The sequence below is a fragment of the Hippopotamus amphibius genome, chromosome 2 (assembly GCF_030028045.1).
Source record: "Hippopotamus amphibius kiboko isolate mHipAmp2 chromosome 2, mHipAmp2.hap2, whole genome shotgun sequence".
Lineage (NCBI taxonomy): Eukaryota > Metazoa > Chordata > Mammalia > Artiodactyla > Hippopotamidae > Hippopotamus > Hippopotamus amphibius.
In genome coordinates, this window is record NC_080187.1 from 141,588,836 (window position 1) to 141,610,115 (window position 21,280).

The window sequence follows — 21,280 nt, forward strand, 5'->3', positions numbered from 1 at the left end:
AAAAGTTGTGGCGTTTCAAGGCTGGGGCAGCTGGACAGTGAACTACCATCTCAAGCGGGGCCACTTCTCTACACCCAGCTTCCATCTTCTGCGCTATAAATAATTCAGAGTTTTCTATTTTCTTAAATATCACACAACCAAGTCGGAATCTTTATGTGAAGGATTCTGCTGTGCCCCTCCCTCCCTCCTCCGCTCCCTCCCTAGCCAGCCCAGGCAACTCCCAGGAGAACGACCCCTCAAGCTTTAACATTTATTCTTTGACATTTCAGACTATTTGTTAGGCAGAGCTGCCTTCTTCAGATCAAAGTTGGAAAATCTTGCCAAGAACGCCCGCTTGGCCCTGTCCAACTGTGACAGAGAGGGTCTATTAGCCTCCAAGCATCTGCTTCCTTCCTCTTCCAGAGAAATCCACCAACGCTCACCCAGAAGGGCAGCCAGCCTCTCCCTCTTACCACCCTCCCCAGCACTCCAGGAGGGGGCAGAGGTCACCCTTCCCCCGTGATACACCAAGACACTCAGCAGAGAGAGACGGACCCCAGAACCAAAAGACGTCCCCCACTGGGAGACAACAGGGCCTCATGGGGACATGGCATTTGGGATACCTGTCTGGGTAGGATCTTTAATCTGGGGAACAGCAAGCTCAGAGACAAATACGGAACAAGGAGAGGTAACTTACCCAAGTCATTTTGCTGGTGGTGGTGCTGAGACTGACGCCAGCTCTTCACTGCTGTGTGCTACCGCTACCTGCTGTGACCTCCACTCACCTGGGAGGGTGACCAGGTTTAGGGCTGAAGTCTTAAACTCTTAGGTGAGATGACTTACCATGTGCTTCTGAAGTATTGCAGTGAAGGGTTCCTGTGCTTCGCAAGAGCACCTACCCACCAGCTCCCAGAATCATTTCTGCCTCCATACAAAGGCCAAGGCCAAAGCGGGGGACCGAGCCTAAGGCTGGGCAAAGATGTCGGGTGTGGTGGTTCATCTTGATGGAAGAGGTCCATGGTTGACGAACCCCTCTTGCTTGGTTGTTCTTCAAAAAGCTTCTGCTCACACCCTGACCCAGTGTTACCTACAGTGTAAGCAGGAGTCTATTGATAGGTATTAAGTGAAGAATGTTTTATGTTCAATTAGATTTGGAAAGGGCTAGGAACCAAAGGGTTATTTAAAGCAGGACTTCTCAGAGCCTTTACTATCCTAACACACATGGTGAATCTACAAGAGGTTAGCTATACCATACAGCATTCTCCAAAGTTATTTGATGGACTCTTAGCATCTCATAGGACTAAAGGGAAGTATTTCCGCAGCCAGTGAAAAGGGGAGTACTTGATCCTTATGACATGATTTATTGAATAACAAGTTAGGCAACAAATGAAGAGAGAACCCTATTGCAGAAACTGAAGCTTTCCCAGAAAACTGATCAATCCATGGAGGACAGTAGTTGGTCAAGTGGCTGACCCACAATATTACTAAGATGGCCAAGGAAACCATCCTGAAGATGCACAGTGGTGTCATTCTGGTCTTTTTAATGGTCAGACTGTCCATTTGGTATCAAAGGTACTGTGCAGCAATTGCCTGTTATAATACCAGGAAATGTCAAGTTGACAGCCGTAAACATTGAACGATTCCATGAGTCATTCACACGTGGACTCAGAATTTCAATTCTTGCAGGAGGGACATTCTCAGAATATATTCTCTACTCATGGTACCTCCTCTAGCCACCCTCCCCGCCACCCAGGACCAAGTTCTCACTGGCTGGCTCTGCATCTGGCTTCTTCTGAAGCAAAAGAATTTGGTCCAAAGCTGTGGCCCTCAGATGAGAGTGACCAGACACAGATCCTGGCTGTGTCCTTGTAGCCAGTGTGGGTTTTCAGAGACCCAACCCTCATGACAAAAACTGCTTTGAGATTTCCTCTCAGGTTCTCTGTCACGTGAGATTTTTTTTCTCTCAGAATTAACAGCAGGAGAATGCTAACACGCTGGTGTACACATAATGCCTAGGCTGAACTGAGCATCCAGCCTGCATTCCGGAATTTTCTTTCTCCCTTGTAGGAGGGCCCTGAGAGAGGCGCCTACATTGGTTGGCCCATGGGACACAGGCTTTAGGACCTGTCCTTCTGGACTTTGGGAGCAAGAGGGCAGATCTTGGAGATGGTTTATCTGGCCAGTGCTGAGAAGGGCCAGCCGTGAGAAAGCGTTTGTAGGTCCAAGGGTCTCCTGTGCTATGGGCTCTAAACCCTCTCAGCTTCAACCTCAAGGACTTTCCATGTCTCCCTGCTACCGACACCCTTGAGAACCTGGCTGTGTGCAGTAAATACCTCCCCAGGCCTGCCCAGCTGCTGAGAACCGTGGCACAGACTATAGACAGATGTCATTTCTCCAAGAGCACCCAGGGCCCCTTCCCCCAGCCCCACCCCTTCTCTTCCCCCGAGAAGTCCATCTGGGTGTCATGATCTTTGGCCAAAGGCTGTTGCAAGCCTTGCAACATAAAGGACATTGCACTGCAATTTTAAAACCTCATCACAAGGACCAAAACGGACCAAAGCTGGTGTGAGCTTCACAGTAAAAAAAAAAAGCAGGTGGCATTTCTGAGCTCTATAAAAGAAGTACCACCAGGCCATATTTGATAGCAGTGAAGTCACTGTACAGGGGTTAGGTCCTTGCCCTTCTCTCTGCAGAATGAATGTAGGGACAAGAGAGGGAAGCCGTGTCTTTCGAAGGGAAATAGGCCAGTTGCTCCCGTGAGGTCCCCAGAGGCCCAACCAGGCTTCATTTTGCTGCCGTAGTAACAGCACATGGGCGGCAGAAAAGGAGGGGAATAGAGAGCTGTATAGACAAGCTGGGTGTCTGTCAGCACCAAGGCCTCCGCCTTTACTCACCCAAGTCAGGCTTGGTGGGGTTTTCCGAGCTGACGTGACGCTCTGTTCCGCAAACTGAGGTGGAGCCCCAAGTTGGACACAACCCTGGAATTCATACCTTTGAGCAGCCTCACCCCTTGGTCTTCAAACCCTCTCCACCGCCGACTGGGCCATGCTGATCTACCCTCCAAACTCTCAGCCAGCGTTTCACATCATTCTTAGGGGGTGAACGGAGAATTGCTCTCTCCCTCTCAGAAAATCCAAGCTCCATTCTTCCTGCCTTAAGCCACATGCCCCTCCCTCTACTCTCAGCCAAATCAAAATCAGGTTCATGGACATTAGGGAGGCCTTGAGCGGCTCCTATTTGCAGAGAAGCACGGGAAGACATGTGATCCTGAGAAGCCCAGGGCTGCCTCCCGTCTGAGTAGGAAGCTTACGCGTCTCCCGTTTTCCAGGCTTGAAAGTCTCATCAAAGGCCTCAGTCAGGATTTCTCTACAGCTCTGTCTCTTCTCTGGGAATTTGGTAATCCTGCCTTTCCCCTCTACCCAAGTAGTTCCAAATTCCTCCCAAACTGGACCCGCACAGATCTGGTCTTGCCTTTGACACAGAATAGGAGCCATTTGCATTCTGTGTCCCTCTAGGATCCGGGCTTCTCTGAGATCCTCCTGCCTTTCTTGTTTCTTTCTTGCATGGGAGCTGAACAGACTGTAGCCAAAGGCTAATCCCAATACCTCCCTCCCTCTCCCCAGTTCTCACCATGCCCCACCCCCACCAGAACATCTGAGCAATGCATCTGCTTCCACCTGGAAGGCAAGGGAGGGGGGGCAAAGAAGAGCTAGTACTCTCAGGTACACACCCAGGAGTGGAAAGCGTCCTGATGGAAAGAGAGGAAAAGGCAGCGAGGTCTTAGGCCTCATCACCCATGCGGAAATCTCCTCCCCAAGCAAGCAGAGCTTAAGTCCCAAGGGCAAACTGGGGTCACTTTATTGAAGGAGAAATTGGAATTAAAATCCTACCCTAAGAACCCTGACAGAATTTCCAAACCACCTGAAAAAGCAGACAAGAAGCCTTATCTCTTGCCAGCATGCAATCTTCAACTCACTTTGGGTTCAAGGAGGGTGGAAGGAGGCTTATTTAGCTCTAGGGTTATATGGCCAGATCTCAGCTGAGGTTTTCTTGAAAGGTGAGACGTGCAGGGGTGGTACGGGATTTCTAAAGGCAAAATGCAGAACCAGAGCTATCCAAGGCAACTGGGGGCCGCAGGCAGCCTCGCCTATGTTCCCAGCAGCAGAGTGGGGATGTGGGGGTGCGGCAGAGCTAGGAGAGCAGGGAAGTAGAGCTTCAGGCCTCCTGGACAATTCAGATGCAAACCAGGTTCCCCCGAAGCTCCCACCCTCCTTGCTGCCCCGTGGCCCCTTCCACTGTCACGCTGAAGCTCTCCCTCTGTCCTTCCCAGAGGAGCCTCAGAGCAGCCAGCATCTCTCCACCTTCACACCTCCCAGTCTGTCCCTCGCTGCTACCCTCATCTTGCTCTCTGTTTCAGAGTCACTCTGGTGGCCACCTGTGAGTCTAGCCGGAGCTCTGAGTCAATAAACACGGAAGGAACAAAGACCTTCTGCCTAATCCGTGTCTGGCGCAGTCCAGGAAGCTACACCCGATGAAGTCACCATGCATCGATCTGCCGGCTCCCGTGCTATCTCCGCAGCATCAAACCCTCGCTGGCCTCTCGCTCCTGTATCTGAGATGCGTGAGCCTCTGCTCAGGCCTGGTCTTGACCTACAGGAGCTGGGTGGAGCCAAGGAATATGTCACAGCCTGGTACTAGGCTGAGGTCACATCTGCGGCTGGGGAGGGAGAGGATGTGGTGGCTGGGAGCTTGGCTACAGAAAGGAAGTCCCACCTAAGAAGGGAGAGACAGGGCAGCCCAGAGCCCAGCTTCTTGGCTTCCAAATGGAAAATGCTTGGCATCTGTTCTTTCCCTGCATGAGAAGCGCACGGCCGAGCTTCCACACACCAGGTGGTCTTTGGGGAAAGGTGAAGAAAGTTCGAATGAGGGTGCAGAATCAGGCAAGGATCTTCCTTCCACTACCTTTCTGTCTGAAGCTGCTCACACTTGCCCGGACCTGGGCAGCCTCACCTACCAGCTTGAAGACCAGGTGCGTCTCAGCCAACAAGTCCTCCTTGATATCAATGATGCCACCCTTATCTGTTTGGGAATCTCACCAATGGAAACCAGACGATTCATCTTAGATCTAAGAACAATCACACTTTCAGGCATCCAGGGTCACTAAATGCTAGAATAGGTGAAGAGCATGGCAGATGTTCTTTTTCTGGGGAGTCTTTCAAAATCACCTTGTTAGGGTGTTTCCAGAAGGAAGTTAGGGATGGCATCTGGCCCCAGAGACCCCTGAAGGACTTCATCTAGGGAGCGGGGGGAAATTATAATTGTGGAGCCCCCAGGACCTCCTCTTTCCAGGAGCAGAGGATGGGCTGCTCTGAGGGGCAGCAGAGCAGCCAAGGGCACTGGGAGGTCAAGGAAACCCTATGTCAGTCCTGGCTCTGTCAGTCACAGCTGTGAGAAGCTGGCCTAGTGATTACTGACCCTGAGCTCTAGCTTCCTTCATGGGTCAAAGGCGCCTGGCTCTGAAGAGATGCTTCGTAAGTTAGCCCGAATGATTATTACTAAATGCTCCTCAGCAAAGCCCCTTCTTTGGAGCCTGGCAACCAGTTCCAGGATCTAGTGAAAGACTCGGGTCCTCTGCAGAGCATGCCCCCTGGAAGGCTCTACACCTGAGCTGACCACTGTCCCACACCTTCTTAAGGGTACAGTGCGTTTCCCACCCTCGGAGCTTCAGGGAATAGGGTTCAGAACCAGGACCCCTCAATCCCTCCATCCAGAATGAAGATCCAGAGAGAACATGGCAAGCACACTGGCTTCATGGCTTGACCCTCTGCCACGAAATCCCCCTAGGACTCAGATGTAAGGTCAAGTCTGAGAAAGCTCCTGTGAAATCCTATGAATTCCAAACCCGGAAGGTAACAGTGCTTCAGATCTTGTTGGTCCCCTGAGCCTCCCTGCACGAAGCCAGTCCAAGCCAGCATCCTTGGTGGGCTGAGTTCCACTCTCCAGGCCTCCCCTGGGTCACCTCTGACTGCCTCTAATGTTGGGGTAGATGCCAAGGGATTTCAGGGCCCAGCAGGAAAGCGTGGAAACAGAGTCCTGGACACTCAGTACGGCTCTCCAGTCTCAGCCAGTTCTTATTCCTCCCGGCAACTTTTTCATGCTTCTCTGCCACCTGCCATGGTCTCTTCTGCTGCTTTAGGCCTTCTCAGTGCTCTTAGATGTTCTCACTTGCAGCACAAGGCCTTGCCTCACACTTTATAGGCAAAATAGAAGCCACCAGACAAGAACTCTCTCACTCCCTTGCCCACGCCAAACCTCGAAACCCTCATCTTTTCCTCTTCCTCCTGCTGCACCGGGAGAGCTCTCCCTCCCTGTGGCTGATGATAGCGTTTCCTCCTGAGGATGGATGCTTTTCCTCCCCATCTTCCCAGGGGCTGTTTCTAGTCATCATTTTTTCTCCCATGCATTGATAAGCTCTATGCATCTGGATAAAACAAAGCTTAAATATCTCTACTTATGAATAATGAAATGCTCCCTGGAAGCCAGGTAGCTGGATGGTCCCAAAGACAGTCTCAACTCTTGGGGCATCCCTGGTCCAACCCTGGAACCTTTGAAAACAAGAGAATGCAGAGCTGGAGCAATCCCCTACCCAAGCCACTCTACAGAAAAGGAGCTTCTGTTTGGGGTGAGGTGAGTGGGGAGGGCTCAAACCCAACTAGACTTAAAGAAATTGAGTAAGGATAAGCAGAAAAAGCCCCAACCTAGCCTGATCAACCCCTGTTGGACTTCCACCTTGAGCTCATCCACCTTACTCTGCATGCCTCAACTTCACTTCCTAAGAAGCCCAATAAAGCCTGCTGAGCCCCAAGGAAGTGTCCAATCCTCCCAGGAATGCTTTCCCAGCCCCAACCTCCTACATACAAAGTCCCTTCCTCCTAAAAGGAAGATATGGTAAGTAACAGAAGGCATTTCAACCCATCTAGCTGTGTCAGGGCTCAGGAACCATGGGCAGACAGATACACCCAGCTCATCTAAGCATTTTAGTCTCACTAGGACCCTAGGACTCTTCTGCCTCCCCTTTTCTGGCAGCCCACACAAGACCTGCCATGAGCGTTTGGCCCACCTGAGTGTGTACGTGTCTGTGTGTGAGGGGAAGGGCTGGGGTGTCTGGATGATCAGCAGGTTGGCCTACAAGCCCAGAGTCCCACCTCTCTCTGGGCAAGGTCACTTCCCCAAAATCCATAAGGGAGATATAAAACCACTCCAACCAAGGGAAAACACACTGGCTTACTGGTGCACCAAAGATAAAGGATCTCTTAACCCCATTCCCAGAGCCCTTTACATATCAGCTCTGAAGAAAGAATCTCCATAAGCCTTGGCTGCTTGGATGACAGAAGAGTCCCCAGCCACTGAGGAGGTGAGGGTCTCAACAGCCTGAATCGTATCTGGAGGAGTCAGGTTTGAATCTTGCTTCTGCCTCTTGTGCTGTGTGACCCTGAGTGAACCATTCAACCTCTCTGTGCCTCTAATTCCTTCGAAGTAGGATGAGGAAATACTTCACAGTATGGACTCAACCTCTATTTGGAGGGGTCTCAGTGAAAGCAACCAGTGGAACAGATTGTAAAATGCTTTGCAGACAGGACTTGGTTAAGAAATTTCTTTAAAAGACCAATAGTAAAATAAGGGGGGATAAAAAAAAACAGGGGTAGCCTGAAATTTCTATATATCTTTAATATTCTTTGCAAAATTGCCAAATAAGAGGTCTGATCCAGTCATTTCATTAGAAAATAAAGTGTTTATTAAGAAACTATACACTGAACACTCCTATAAGTCTCTGTGGAAACACAACGCCCCATGGTCATAGCACAAGATGAGGAAAATGGCAGAATAAAAGATGCTGGGATGGATGGAGCCTGGGAGGCTGGAAATGAGGTAATGATTTACAATAATTAAAAAAACATCATCCTCAAGCTTACTCCTTAAAGCCACACTCAGGAGGAGGCCCTGGCCCAAAGGGCTGGCAGGACCCAATGGGGAACAGGCAGACATGAAGCGACGGGGAGCAGGATGGCGGGGAGCTGGGAGAGGCGAAATAAACACACACTTCGAAGCCCTGGAGAGAACCTGAATCCCCGTGTGATATGCTGGATGTTCAGGTGCCAGGGAGGCCACCCCAGATACTGGGCAAGAACTTGGAAAGCTCTGCGTTTTTAAAGCCCATGGAGGCGTCTGCAGAATCAGGCTGGGAACCCGACGTGAAGACCCACCACCTACAGGACTCAGGACCTAAAACCGTAAGTGGGAATCCTAACCCCCAGGGAAACTTCCCAAGGCGGAGGACCTCTTATCTATGGCTGTGCAGCATCAGTCCAAAACGCAGTGGCTTAAAACCGCCACCGCTGTGTCCCACGAGCTCCCCACGGTTGCTCCCCTCCTCCATGCTGCACCCTCGGGGGGCGGCCTGCGCTGACCCCCCACCATGGAGGCACCGTGGTTGGGGGAACGAGGCCAAGCCCAAAGTCCATTCAACCAACATGGCGGCAGATCTGGGAGAGGTTCGGGCCCCACAACTGTACCTTTCCTACCGAAGCAGGGGGAAAGGCATCCCCTTCCCTCTCCCCAGTGCATCAAATTGAAAATGGGGGAAACAACCCCCCCCCCACCCCTTTGGGAGAGGGTGGCCACGGAGTAAGGCATGAGTCAAAGCAAGCAAAGTAAACACATATATTGACCAGAGAACAGGATGACACTTGCATTGGTGCCATGAGAGGGGCTGGAGGAGGCCAATTTTTACTTCTCTTCCCCTTCAGTTCATCTTGGCCTTGAAATGGTGATTCCATTGGGTGCCGAAAGTTCTGAGTCAAGAATAAGTAAAAGTGGGGGAAGAGAGCCAATCCCGGGATCATGGACCAGCAGGAAGGGCCTTGGTCCCTGTTTCCCTTGGTCCCTTGTGGTCCTAGCAGGATGCCCAGTTCACGGGCAAGACCTCCTGCAGCCAAAGCTTGTCGGAACTGCAGATCTAGGGGCCAAGAAGGAGCCCTGGAGAAATCCTCTTCTCCAAGGAGTTTTCTAATACCACTTATTGTGAGCTGTTCCAGAGAGAAGAGGAAGTAGGGGGAAATTGAGTCCAAAAAAAGGTATGGTTTTCTCCACCAAAAAAAAAATTTATAGAGAAAATGATTGGTTTCCATTCTTTCCTCTGAGACCTAATCTGGTGCCAACACTTGGGCCTGGCTCCCCCTCCTCTCACCGCGCCGTCTCCACCTCTGCTTAGATGTTCTTCCCCACGGGAGGCTGCAGGGCGACGAGGTCACTAAAAGGACAGCCTGGTATCCTAGAGAGAGCCAGGGAGACCCCACACTTCCAAGCGGGGAAAGTGAGGCCAGGGCACGGCTGGACTTCATCAGGCTTTCTTGTGGTGGTTGAGTTGTTTTTGGAAAGCAAGAGAATGGCTAGTATGGTTAAGAGATGGTTCCTGGTGCACAGGTTTTTAATTCTCTTTATTGGCTCTAAAGACGATGGCAGGAGCTGCCTTGGAGGCCAGAAAAAAAAAAGGAGCACAGTGATGATTGGAGGGGAAGGGCAACCCTGCCAGTGGCGATGGGGGAGAAACACCCGTCTCGGTGGTGAGAAAGGATGCAGGGACACCGGCGGCTCGTGTAGTTTCTACTTAGCATCCCTGGATCCAAACAGAACAACGCCTAGAGCTTGCAACCTCTCAGAGGGGCCAGCCTACCAAGGTGACATCAAAACAGGGAGGCTTAAAAGGAGTTTTTAAAAGCCATGACGTCCTTTGCTGAAATAAACATTGACATCCTCAACATAGATGCCATGGTTAAGAGGCTTGGAATGTCCGGGAAGGCTTATTGGATTCAACATAATTTCTCTGAAACCTATAAAAAACAAAAACAAAAAAACAGAAAAACAGAAAAAAGCAAAATAAAGTAAAACCCAAAACCCCCAAAGAAGATCAAAACTAGAAGGGGAAACAGAGAGGGAGCTTGAAAGGCAGGGGGAGGAACGGGGGGTGCGGATACAGATATATGGGGGACAGCCAAAGGAATTCTCAGCAAAAGGGAAGGATAGGGATTGACTTAAAACCCAGCATGGTCAGAGAAGCTGGAAACACTCCACTTTTGCCGCAGCCTCCACTGAACCAAGGAAGGGTCGTGGGCAAAACATCTGAGGGCTTGACCTTGGATTGCCCTGGAAGAGGAGGGGCAGCCTCATCTAAGGAGGAGGAGGCCCTGATGACGAGCTTGAGAGGGATGCGGGGAGCAGGGTGTGATCGCTATCGGGTCCCTGGGGGGCCAGGGGGAGGAGAATGCTCTCCAGACCTGACATTCTTAAGGGATACCAGAGGGCCATTTCTAATCCTAGGAGCTGGGATAATGTGGGCCACCTTTGGCATCACCGGGGTGGGGGCACTGGACTTCCAAGACTGTAAACTCCTTTTCATTCCATTTTTCCTCTCATTTCATCAATTTAGTGAACTGCAGGCTGATCTCTCAGCCTTCCCATAATTCAAAGTATTACAGAGGATGGAAATACCCTGGAGGAGTAGCACTGGGGCCATCAAGCCAATGGCAGCCTCAAGCGAGGAGGACTTGCATGCTAGCTCAGCTCCTCTCTGGCCTCCACTGCCATGGACGGAATTAGGATGTCCAGAGATGTGGGTTTTCCTGATCAAATCTCCAGAAGGAGGTTTTTCGATCAACCCTGGATTAAAATAATATCTATAAAGTAATGTCTGTAACGAGGGTGTGTTTGTTTAGATGTGCATGCAGACGAGATAGGAGTAAGCCTATCTTTTTAGGAAAGCTGTGTGCAGGCACGTGGAGGGCGTGATGGGCAGCTGGAGGTTGAGGCTATGATGGGGAGAGACTGAGTTGGTTGCACTGAAACTTTCCTCCCGTCATTCTCAGAACATAACATGATCAAAACGGAGCTGAGTCATCTTGGATGTTGGGTGCCCTCCTTCTGCGGGGAGCAGGGTCAGATTGTGGAGAGGGAGGAAAGTTCCTCGCCTGTGATGTCATGTTTAGAGGGAGACTCAGTTTCAACACGAGATATTTCTGTGATAGCATCACTGTGCTAACCCAGGACTAGGGGTCTCTTGGGTCTGAGGTGGAGGGAAGGCAGGCGATTGCTCTAGAGAGTCTGTGACTCCATCGTTTCTCTCCAGGCCATGGTCCCTCTCTCGCTTCTCCCAGATGCCTTACCTAGGCCCTGCGAAGTATCCTGGCCTGGAAGATTCCCTTCACCTAAGGGATTTTAGTACCAATCCCACACTGGGCACCTAGTCATCCCCCAGTCCTTTGGGACCTAAGGAGAGGTCATGAGGTCTTAAGATCTTAAGAATCAAAACTGGTGAGGGGCGGGGGGTCTGTACTGCATACAAAGATGTCAAAGGAGGTAACTCACCATGTGACCTTGGGTAAGACACTTCCCCACTCTGGACCTCAGGTTCCTCATATATATAGTGAGTTGATGGGACTAGATGGTCTCTATTGTCCTTCAAGTTTAATATCCCATGATTGTCTATGTTTGAAAAGACCCCTGGCAGAAGAGGCAGACATGGGGGAATTAATGGTCAGTATTGAGCCCCAAGCACAAGGACGTGGGGAAGTATTTTTCTTAAATGCACAAGGCCAGAAACAGAAATCCAGGTGTTCCCAGCTCCTGTACTCACACTGCTTTACCTGTAGGGTCACCTGCTTTATTTTAGGCATAAAATCTAGATACATGGTCCTCTGAGTATCACACAGCGGCATTACAGAACTGCACGAGGGAATCACCATGAACTCTGTCCAACCTTTCCCTACCACACTTACCCCCACCCCTCTTCTTGATCTGGGGAACCCTGAACTCGTGCCCATCACTGCTTTTGTGGGTGCCGTTTCTGGGGCTGGCAGGATGATTCCTATGAACTTGGGTGATGATCCTACAGGTCTTGAGACCCCCTTTTTGGCCCCTTTCCCTAGAAAAGAAATTCCGCTACTCTCCAAGAGGGAACAACTTGACGAGGGGGAATAAAGAGAAGAGACGGGGTGTTTGGCCCCTTAAAATCTTTCTTGCCTCAGTTAGGGCATAAACAGTCTGAACAATGAAAGCCGCTGGCTCCCTAGAGACCAGACGACTCTTAACTCCTATGAAAGAGGTATCATTATAGCTTGAGAGTGAAATGTCGCTTGGAGTCCACGCAGCGTCATGGGCCCTGGAAGATTCCATGTCGGATCCATTAAAGGCAGGGGCCAAGCCTGCCTAAGCCTTTGCCAAGGTCCCTAAAGCTGCCTCCGTGAACATGAGCCTTTTCCCATATGAGCCAGGATCTGAAGTTTGTTTTCTCTGGAACTCTTTCCCAGGTGGAGCCTTTCCAAGATTCTAAATGCTGAAGCCTGATAGCATAAGAGGCACCGTTCCAAAATCCTCCCTTCTTCACCCTTTCACTCAGAACAACACCAGAGCAGGAAGGAAAAGGCATATGCTGGGGGCTAAGGCAGGGGAGACCAGGACCACCACGGACACAAGGGACAGATGGGTAGACAGAAGGCCGGAGAGGAGCAAATACACCTCTGAAGAAAGCCTCGCCCACCAGTGGCCCATGGACCCCCACGTCTAACCTCTTCCTCCACCTGTCGACAGTTTTGCCCAAAGTCATCGAGCACAAAGTTACTCACAGGCCCTCTGTAATTCAGAACAGAGCCTGGTCTTCAGGGACTGTCTAGGTGTATGTTTCCTGAGAAGCAAGCCAGAGACTCTGGGATCGTTCTGGGAAGGGAGGGAAGCTGTGAAGGAACAGGCTAGGGGGTGCTAAGAGAATTGGATGAAAGGTTTCAGAACCAATCGCATTGGGTCAAAAGCAGGTTAAATCTTCAAGGGCAAGTTCTTTAATATTCACTGCAGCAAGAGAAGCCACTGCTGGCTTCTATGGCCATGCAACACAAAAGATGGCCTAGACCTTCACACCTCTCTGTTTTCCAGACAGTCTTGCGGATCCTAACCATCTCCCCTCTCTGGGGTTTCATCCCAGCCCCACTCTCACGCTCTGGCCTTGGGGGTCTAGTGCTATCAACTCTCCAGCACCCGCCAGTGAGAACCTCCCTCGTATCTTCTGCCTACACACTCTTCGTCTGACTTTGGATTCTCAAGGCCTCCTTCCTGTCCCTGTTTCATCCTTTTGTTATCCGACATGGTAATTTTATTCCCGAACTTCATAAACTGGGTTTGGGTTATGGCCTTGATAAAAGGCCCAATACCAAACAGAGCCCTATTGGATTATTTCCTGACATTTCCTCTTCAAATGTAGTCGTTCACCATCTTAAAGTGGCTACATCACAGGAATGCTTAGCACTTATGTAGCACTGGCTGTGAGAAAGAGGAGGTTGAAATATATAGAAGTCCTGGCACTGAGGTCATGGGTGGCTTAATCATAGGGAATCAGAGTCAATGAGCAACTGAGAGCCTTGTCCAGAGGGAGGGGGAGAGCGGGAGGGGTCCACAGGATAGACGTCAGGGTGGGGAGCCTGTGCTGCACCCCATCCCAGTCAGGGGGCATTCTAGCCACAGCCTCTATACCACTCCCCAAGGAGTGAGAAGATGTGAAATGTCCTGAAACATGCTGTGGGCAGGCATGGGCTAAAGAAGCGAGCTTTAAGCAATGCCCGGCTATAACAACCCCAGCATCCGATCCATCACTGATCACCCTGGAATCCAAAGAGCTATATAAGTTAGCGATAGTGCCAGGTACTGCTTACAGTTAACTCAGTATCTCCAATATCTTTTATTTTATTTTATTAAAAAAAATTTTTTGGCCACACCAAGCGGCTTGTAGGGTCTTAGTTTCCTGACCAGAGATCAAACCGGGGCCCGGCAGTGAAAGCACAGAGTCCTAAACACTGGACCACCAGTTACTTGTGGGGAAACTAAGGCTCAGTGATATATATTAAAAAAAAAAAAAATGCCAAGTTCACTTTGTGACAGAGCCTGATATTGAACATTGAACCAAGTTCTTCATAACCTTAAACTCCTTACAATTAACTACTTGGCAATATAGCTTCCATTTGGTGAAAATCGATATATGGGAAAAGGAGGCAGAAATGGAGGTCAAGGTCGCAGTGATGGGGATGTTCTCCAGGGGAAGCAGGGCTTTACCTCTGGCTCCTTCTGCAAGTCCCAGCTGGAGGGCTAGAGTGTTCTTTCCTCACTAAGAGCTTCCATAGCCAGGGAGCCTAGCATCCCCCATGCCCCGCCACTGCCCTCCTCCAGTAGGTGCCCAGCCCAACCCTCTCCCAGGCTGCCGCATTTCCTGCTCGCATTAGCCAGCCACACCTACCACTTTGCTTGTATAAGGACCTTCTAGGTAAAGAATCCCAAACTCTATCTAGACACTGACCCCTTCATTCTGATGTTACTTCTGGGAATTCAGCTTGAGAAGGACAGAAAGTAAACCTGATGAAAGAGAGAGAATCATGAATTTGGAGAGAAGAGCAATTATTCAGAACATAGTCACACCTAGAGCATGAGTGTGGAATCTGAGAATCCTCTTGGGAGGCCAAGTATGGCGCCCAGAAGTACTCTTTCCCCGGCACTCTCCCCTTGGGTCACGATGTGAACAAAAAGTGAGAGGAAAGGGTACATTACGGTAAAGAAAATGTCCCTCATAAATGTCACTTGCTTCGTTTGCTGCCTGTGTGGTGGCCTCTCTAAGGTCATGGGAAGAAAAAGTCATCAAAGAGTCCTAGTGGTCCTGGGATATGACTGTGGTTACGTGGTTCTGTACTTCTGCCTCCTGATGTGACTATTGCTTTTCTTAATCTAAGTTCTTTCCTCTCCTGCCATCAGATTCAGTAAAAGGCTGGCGGCACTAAGCCAGGTGGGTGAGACCCAAATGCCGAGACTGGCTGGCCGCAAACTATCTTACTTAAAGCTCTCAGATCACTTCCTCTGTTATTCTGAAGTTGCAAACCTAACCTATGGGCCATGTGTGGCTCTAGGTTTGTCTCATTTTAGCATGATTTTTTAAATTTTTGGAATTAGTTGCCAACATCTAAAAGTTGGAAGAGTTCGCATTTAAAATATCCCTATTTCTAGCTTCCCTTGAAAATCCAAGAGCTCTGTCAATGCTGGGCCAGCGTTTCTGCACAATGATAATCAGCTAGAGCAAAGCGGCGGTCACTGCATTTAGATCGGGCACGTGTTCTCTAATTCGCCATATGCCCCACCACTCCCTATTATCCTCCACCTGGTCCCTTCGCTTATTTACAACCCCTGCCTGGCTCGTCTTAGCATTTGAGTTTAAAACTTTACAGTAAACATAAAGCCAGCACTAGGTTATGGGCTGTGCATTAAAGACCAGGGAATGCCAACTCAGCGAGCCTCACTGACTACCCCTGTGATGACCAAACTTATGCTCCCTCTGGTTATGGTTAAACATGATGAATAAGTGGCTGGGAACCCCCATCAGAGGGATAAACCCATCTCAGAAAGAGGAGCTAGTTCAGGAATTGAACCGTATGGGTAAGAGGGCATTGTGTTCAGAAATTAGGTTCCCAAGAAGAAAAAATGCTCGAGACCACTTATAATGCTACTGTTGAGGGAGAAGATGGTATTTGGGTATTCGTATCATCAGCTGGCTATGCTTCCACTTCTTCATTTGACACGTATAAGGCACTTGACCAAAGGTTATCAAGTGCCAGCCAGCAGGACTTTTCGATACAGCTGTAAAGTTCATGGGGTATGGTTTGACTCAAAGTATTCCCATATCCCTACAACATGCTACAAAGGCTTCTAAAGGATACTGAAAGGTACTTGGAACTGAAATGTCCCTCTTGTGCATTTCATGGCTAAGAGTGTTGAACTGAGATCCCCAACTTCAGTACGCAGCACCTTTTCCTGTAAGGTTGTCTTGATACTCCTAGGAAAATCAATGATGAGAGCGCCCTGGCCCCCGTGCAGAGTCTTGTTCCAGCTGCGCGCAGATGCTCTGAGAGAGGCGGCTGCAGCTGAATGTAACCCAAATGTGAGTTAGCGCAGGGACTCATGCCAGGGGAAGTCACAGTGGGCGGGCATCCACACCTGGGTGAGATAAAAGGGCGTGGAACACTGAGGTTCCCAGGCTAAAGCAAAAGGCTCTTCCCTGAAGGAATCTTGAAGGCTCTCCTGACTCTTCCCTGAGGAATACTGCAAGGCTTGTGCACAAACGGAGGAGGATGTGTCTGGGGGCTTCGCCCTTGGCATCACTATATTGTCCCAACAATAAGCTGAGCTTGGATCAAAGGCGTGAGCTATTAGTTCCAGAGGAAGGGAAGTTCCTTCCACTCCAGGACCTGGATGAAGCGACCTCTTAGAATCAAAATATTTCACAAGCCATGGAGTAAAATGAGTAACCTGGCAAAACCTGTTTACCGTTCTCAAAATTAACTGTATAAGGAACAATCTGTAATACGGGACTATTTCTTGCTTAACTGAGAGGAGAGAGAGCCGCGGGTATGCATAGCCTTTCTCTGTCTTCATCTCCCTCCCTGCACTTCAGTCAGCATATTCCCCCTGCCGTTTGGATTCCTTTCCAATGTTTGAAATATCTGAAATAGGAAAGTGCAGAGATTATCAAAACTGTGTACCCACCACCTAGTGTTAACAGCTTATTATATTTTGATATCTTCTTTCCAAATTTTTGAGAGAAAGAATGCATGACACCTATGGTTGTGACCCCATATGAAATGCATCCGTGATCCTATTCCTAATCTAATCACTCACCAGAGGTAACCACTGCCCTGAAATAGATGAGGAGCATTTCCAGGCATCTTTTAATACTTTAGCTACAGAGGTATATATCTGTAAGAAAATTGCCTAAGTTTAAATTTTGAAACAAGGGATGTTTTCTAGTTTTATCCACATTGAGACATGTAGTTATTCATTAACTGTAACTGATGGAGTCCACCCTGTGAATATACTATAAATTATTTGCCTATTCTACCAGCTGACACTTATTTCCATTCTGTCATTATTCCAAAAGGGGTTGCAATAAATATTATTATATAGGTCTCTTTATGTGCATGTGGGAGAGTTTCTCTAGAGCAGTAGTTGGCAAACTTTTCCTATAAAGGGCCAGGTAATGAATACTGTTTTAAGCTTTATACAAATCATACAGTTGCTGCTAAGTTCTGCCATTGTAGTCCAAAAGCAGCCACAGACAACACAGAAACAAACAAACGTGTTCCAAAAAAACTTCACTGACAAGAGCAGACAGGATCCAGATCGGGCCCTTGGCCCGCAGGCCACCGTTTGCTGGCCTCTAGAGGTGTGTGACTCAGTATGGGCACATAGACCCACACCGGCATCAGCTGGGAGTTTGGTAGAAGTGGAGACCCTTAGACCTCAGTGAATCAACGTCTTCATTTTAACAAGCTCTTCAGGTGATTTCTATGCACAAAAAATGTTTGAGAAGAATCGCTTTAGAGGATGTCCCTATAGGGTATAGACATCCTTCACCGTGTTGCTAAATGTTTCCCCAAAGTGACGGTACCAACTCACATTTCTATGATCACTAAATAAATGAACTTCTTACCCCGTATCTCCATATCTGATATTCTCTGCTGTGAATAATAATTCTCTGATATTATCTTCTTGTAGCTTTAAGGTGCATTTCTCTGATTACTGCTGAGGTTCACATCATCTCAACTGGAGTTTCCTGTTCCATGAACTGTCTCTTCCTGTACCTTCTTCATTGTGCTGTCTGCATGTGTGTTGTACATGTGTGTGCATTATATATATTATGTGTGTACGTGTGGGTATATATTACCTATATAATAATATATAACACATACATACACATACTATATATCCACACACACGTATACACATTGCATATAAGTTGATCTTTTTTATTTGTGGGAGTTTGTTATTTATTCTGCATGCAGATTCTTTGTTGGCTACATGCATTGCAATTATGTTCTCTCCATCTATGGTTAATCTTTTAACCTTGTACATGGTATCATATAGATTTTTTTAAATTAATGTAGTCAAACGTATTAAGCTTTTCCTCTGTGTTATTTACAATCTGTATCTTAAGATATTTTCCTTCATCAAAATGATATACTTCTTTCCTCTAAAAATACTACATTTAAAAATCTCTCTTAGAGAAGAATTCCAAATAATGTAGGTAGAGACTCCTCATTCGAGCAAATGGAGCTTAACTCCCCACCTTGTGTACTGTGTTTATCCACTTACTTCCAAAGAGTATGGCAAGGGGAAAATATAACTTTACAGGAGAGAATCCTGACAAACACGGTCTCAGCCAGGTGGTCAGGGCGAGCATATTCAGGGATGCCATGTGATAAGCACGTGCTCTTGATACGATTTGATGAGGATGACACACCTCTGCGGTCTTCCTCCCCCAAACTCATGACGCCAACCAAGAAGCCCGAGTAGAGAGACATTCTGCCTAAAGGCTGACCAGTGTTTCTCAAAACTGGCAAGGTAATCAGGGGCCAGGAAAGTCTGAGACCCTGTCACAGATCAGATGAGGCTAAAGAAACATGACAGCTAAATGTAATGTGGTATTCTGGATGGGATTCTGAAACAGAAAACGGACATTTGAGGGAAAACTGGTGAAATCAGAATGAAGTATTGAGTTCAGTTGATTGTAACATGCCAAAGTTGGTTTCTTAGTTGTGACAAATGTATCGTGGTGATTCAAAGTGGATGATTACAATAGAGAAAGTGGAGTGAGAGGTATAAGAGAATTCTCTGCATTCTTGTTGCAACGTTTCTGTATATCTAAAAGTATTCTAAAATAAAAACCTTACCTAAAGCAAAAAGTTCTCCTTTTAAATTTCACCTAGGATTTATAATTTATTGTGTACCTGCTACAAGATAATTGCTTTTCCTCATGTGGTTTTATTGAATAAATTCTCCCTTTCATACTGATTTGCAATGACATATCAAAAATACACACATAGCCACACATCTCTCTGTTTGTCTATCTTTATATCTACATGCATGCACATGTATGTTTTCTGAGTGCTAAAAAAATATTATTATACTTTGGCCTATTTATCTCCCCTGTCTTAATTACTAAAACTTTACAACAACTCTTTTTGTCTATGAGAGCAAATCTCCTCAATCTTCTTTTTAAAAAAATGCCTTGGCTGTTCTTTGTCTTTCATTCTCTCATATAAATTATAGAATAAGCTTATCAAGCAAGTGCTTTCAAAAACCCTGCTGGAATTTTTATTAAGAGCGTATTTAATTTATAGACTTGGGGGAAATAGACATTATATTGGTTCTTCCTATTTATGAATAAGATATGCTCCATTTACTCATTTTCCTTTTACGCTCTTAATACTGTCTTGTATATTCCAGAAGGTATTGCATATCCTTTGTAGAATATTTTTTCTTTTTTTGTTTTATTCCTTTTTTGCTATTGTAAATGTGATTTGATTTCAGTTAAATTTTCTAATGGTGTTTAGGGAATATATTAATTTGTGTTTATTGATCTTGTAATATTAATGTTGCTGAGCTCTCTAATTCATTCTAGCTTTATAAATACCTTTTGATATTCTATGTAGGATGGTCATATCATTCACAAAAGGATGGTCATATGTCTTTCCATAATTCTTGTATTTCTTTTCTTGTCTTACTGCATTGGGTAGAATCTCCAGAACATTGCTGAGTGAAAGTCAGGATAACAAACATCCTTATTGTTAGTTGTTATTTTTTCCCTACATGATTCATAATTTTAGATTGTAGCTCATTTTGAGTAGGAAGGGTTTTTTTTTTTTCTCCCTTTTCCTTTTGTGCCCAGTCATCATTGTCTAATGTTTTTGGTGTTACTCTTGCTATTGCTGCCTCCACCAAGGCTCTTAGAACTTCAATTCTAAACCCTTCCTACAATGACCTAGGGTCCCTAAGGGGTACCATTTGAAAATAAAAAGCTTGCTGAAAACAAAAAGTTATACTTCTAAACTTCAACCAGAATTATAACTTATTTTGTGACTGGTAGGAGGTAATAATATAACTTTATTTTTCCTCATGTTGAATGGTTTCTCCCTTGCATACTGATTTGCAATGGGGTGTAGCAGAACAGTCTTCAGCTAGTTCAGTGGCTTATGTCAGTTCATTGTCTCACAGTTGTGCGCTAATCTCTCTCCCCTACATCCTTAGGCTCAGAGATTTCTATTAGCTGTACTCTCAGACAGGAGTTGGCAACACTATTTTTTCCATTATTGTGCATCATAACCACAAACCCAACATTTCTATAATCCCCATCCCAAACAATTTCCCTTCCCGATAGGCCAATTCTTTAAAATCACTGCCATGCTTATAATTACCCAGGCACAAACTACTGGAAGCATCCTCATTCCTTGCCAATGTCTTCCTAATTCCCCATATCTAATCAAATATCAGGTTTCAATACTTGTCTTGCAGTCTCTAGTGTACACATCCTTTTACTAGATTCCCCACTTCTGCAAAGCATGGCAGAAAGATCTGGAGACAGACTGACTGGCTATCAAATTCCTATTCTACTACCTACCAGGTATGTGTAACCTTAAACCCTTCAGCAAATTACTTAAATTCTCATGGCCTTGATTTCCCTTTCTGTAAATTGGAAATATCATTATTTATCTTGCAGGTGCTGTTGTGATTTGAAAAAAAAAAAAGGATCAGGTCACAGGCTGGCACATGAAACACATTAGATGATTAACAAGTATTGGTTTAGGCTTCGTCAACCCCTATTTCAATTTTAAGGCCACTGTTTGGGGGCTTTGTAATATATTCCTCTGATTCCAGTCCCTGGGTTAAGCTATCTGACATACCGTTGTCAAATTATGTCGCTAAAACATCACATTCATTAATATACCACCCTGTTCAGGGGCCAACATGGCTTGAAAGTGCCTTTGCATGAATCCCAATTGCCTGAGGCTGCTGTCCTGGTCTTGCCACACCCTGTTGCCAGCCAAATATTCTGGCCTTGTCACCCACTCCTCCCCTATTCACAATCTCTGGGTTAGAAAAACTCTGCGCTGACCATATCTTACAGTTTTTAGCTCCTGTCTTCACTTCTGTGGTATTGTGCTGTCCTGAATGTTTATCGTCTAACTTATTTTCCCCATCCAACTCCCATGAATTCTTCAATAACCAGCTCAAATCTCACTGTCTCTAGAAGTTACTTGGCAGTTAATTGTGAATTTCTGTGTGATATTTCTTCTCCTGTTATCTGGAACTGTTTTACACATATATATACTACAGTGAAACTATTCAAGGATATATTTTTTCATTTCTCAGTAAGATCATTTTTTAA

General features: G+C 47.0%; 1 protein-coding gene across 6 annotated transcripts in view; it reads right to left on the reverse strand.

Moving 5' to 3' along the window:
* The window catches only part of NTRK3 (neurotrophic receptor tyrosine kinase 3), a 369,697-nt gene that overhangs the window by 79,901 nt on the left and 268,516 nt on the right, over positions 1–21,280 (reverse strand). For 2 of the 6 annotated variants that reach the window (XM_057721557.1, XM_057721556.1), the window contains 2 exons: positions 11,401–11,535; positions 9,503–9,869 (listed from right to left, as the gene is read on the reverse strand). The exons of the other annotated variants lie outside the window; for them this stretch is intronic. In XM_057721557.1, the coding sequence (XP_057577540.1) occupies positions 9,751–9,869; positions 11,401–11,535 (254 nt within the window). In that variant the 3' untranslated portion in view covers positions 9,503–9,750. Of the gene's footprint in view, positions 1–9,502; positions 9,870–11,400; positions 11,536–21,280 lie in introns of those variants that run through there. 6 annotated transcript variants of the gene reach the window in all.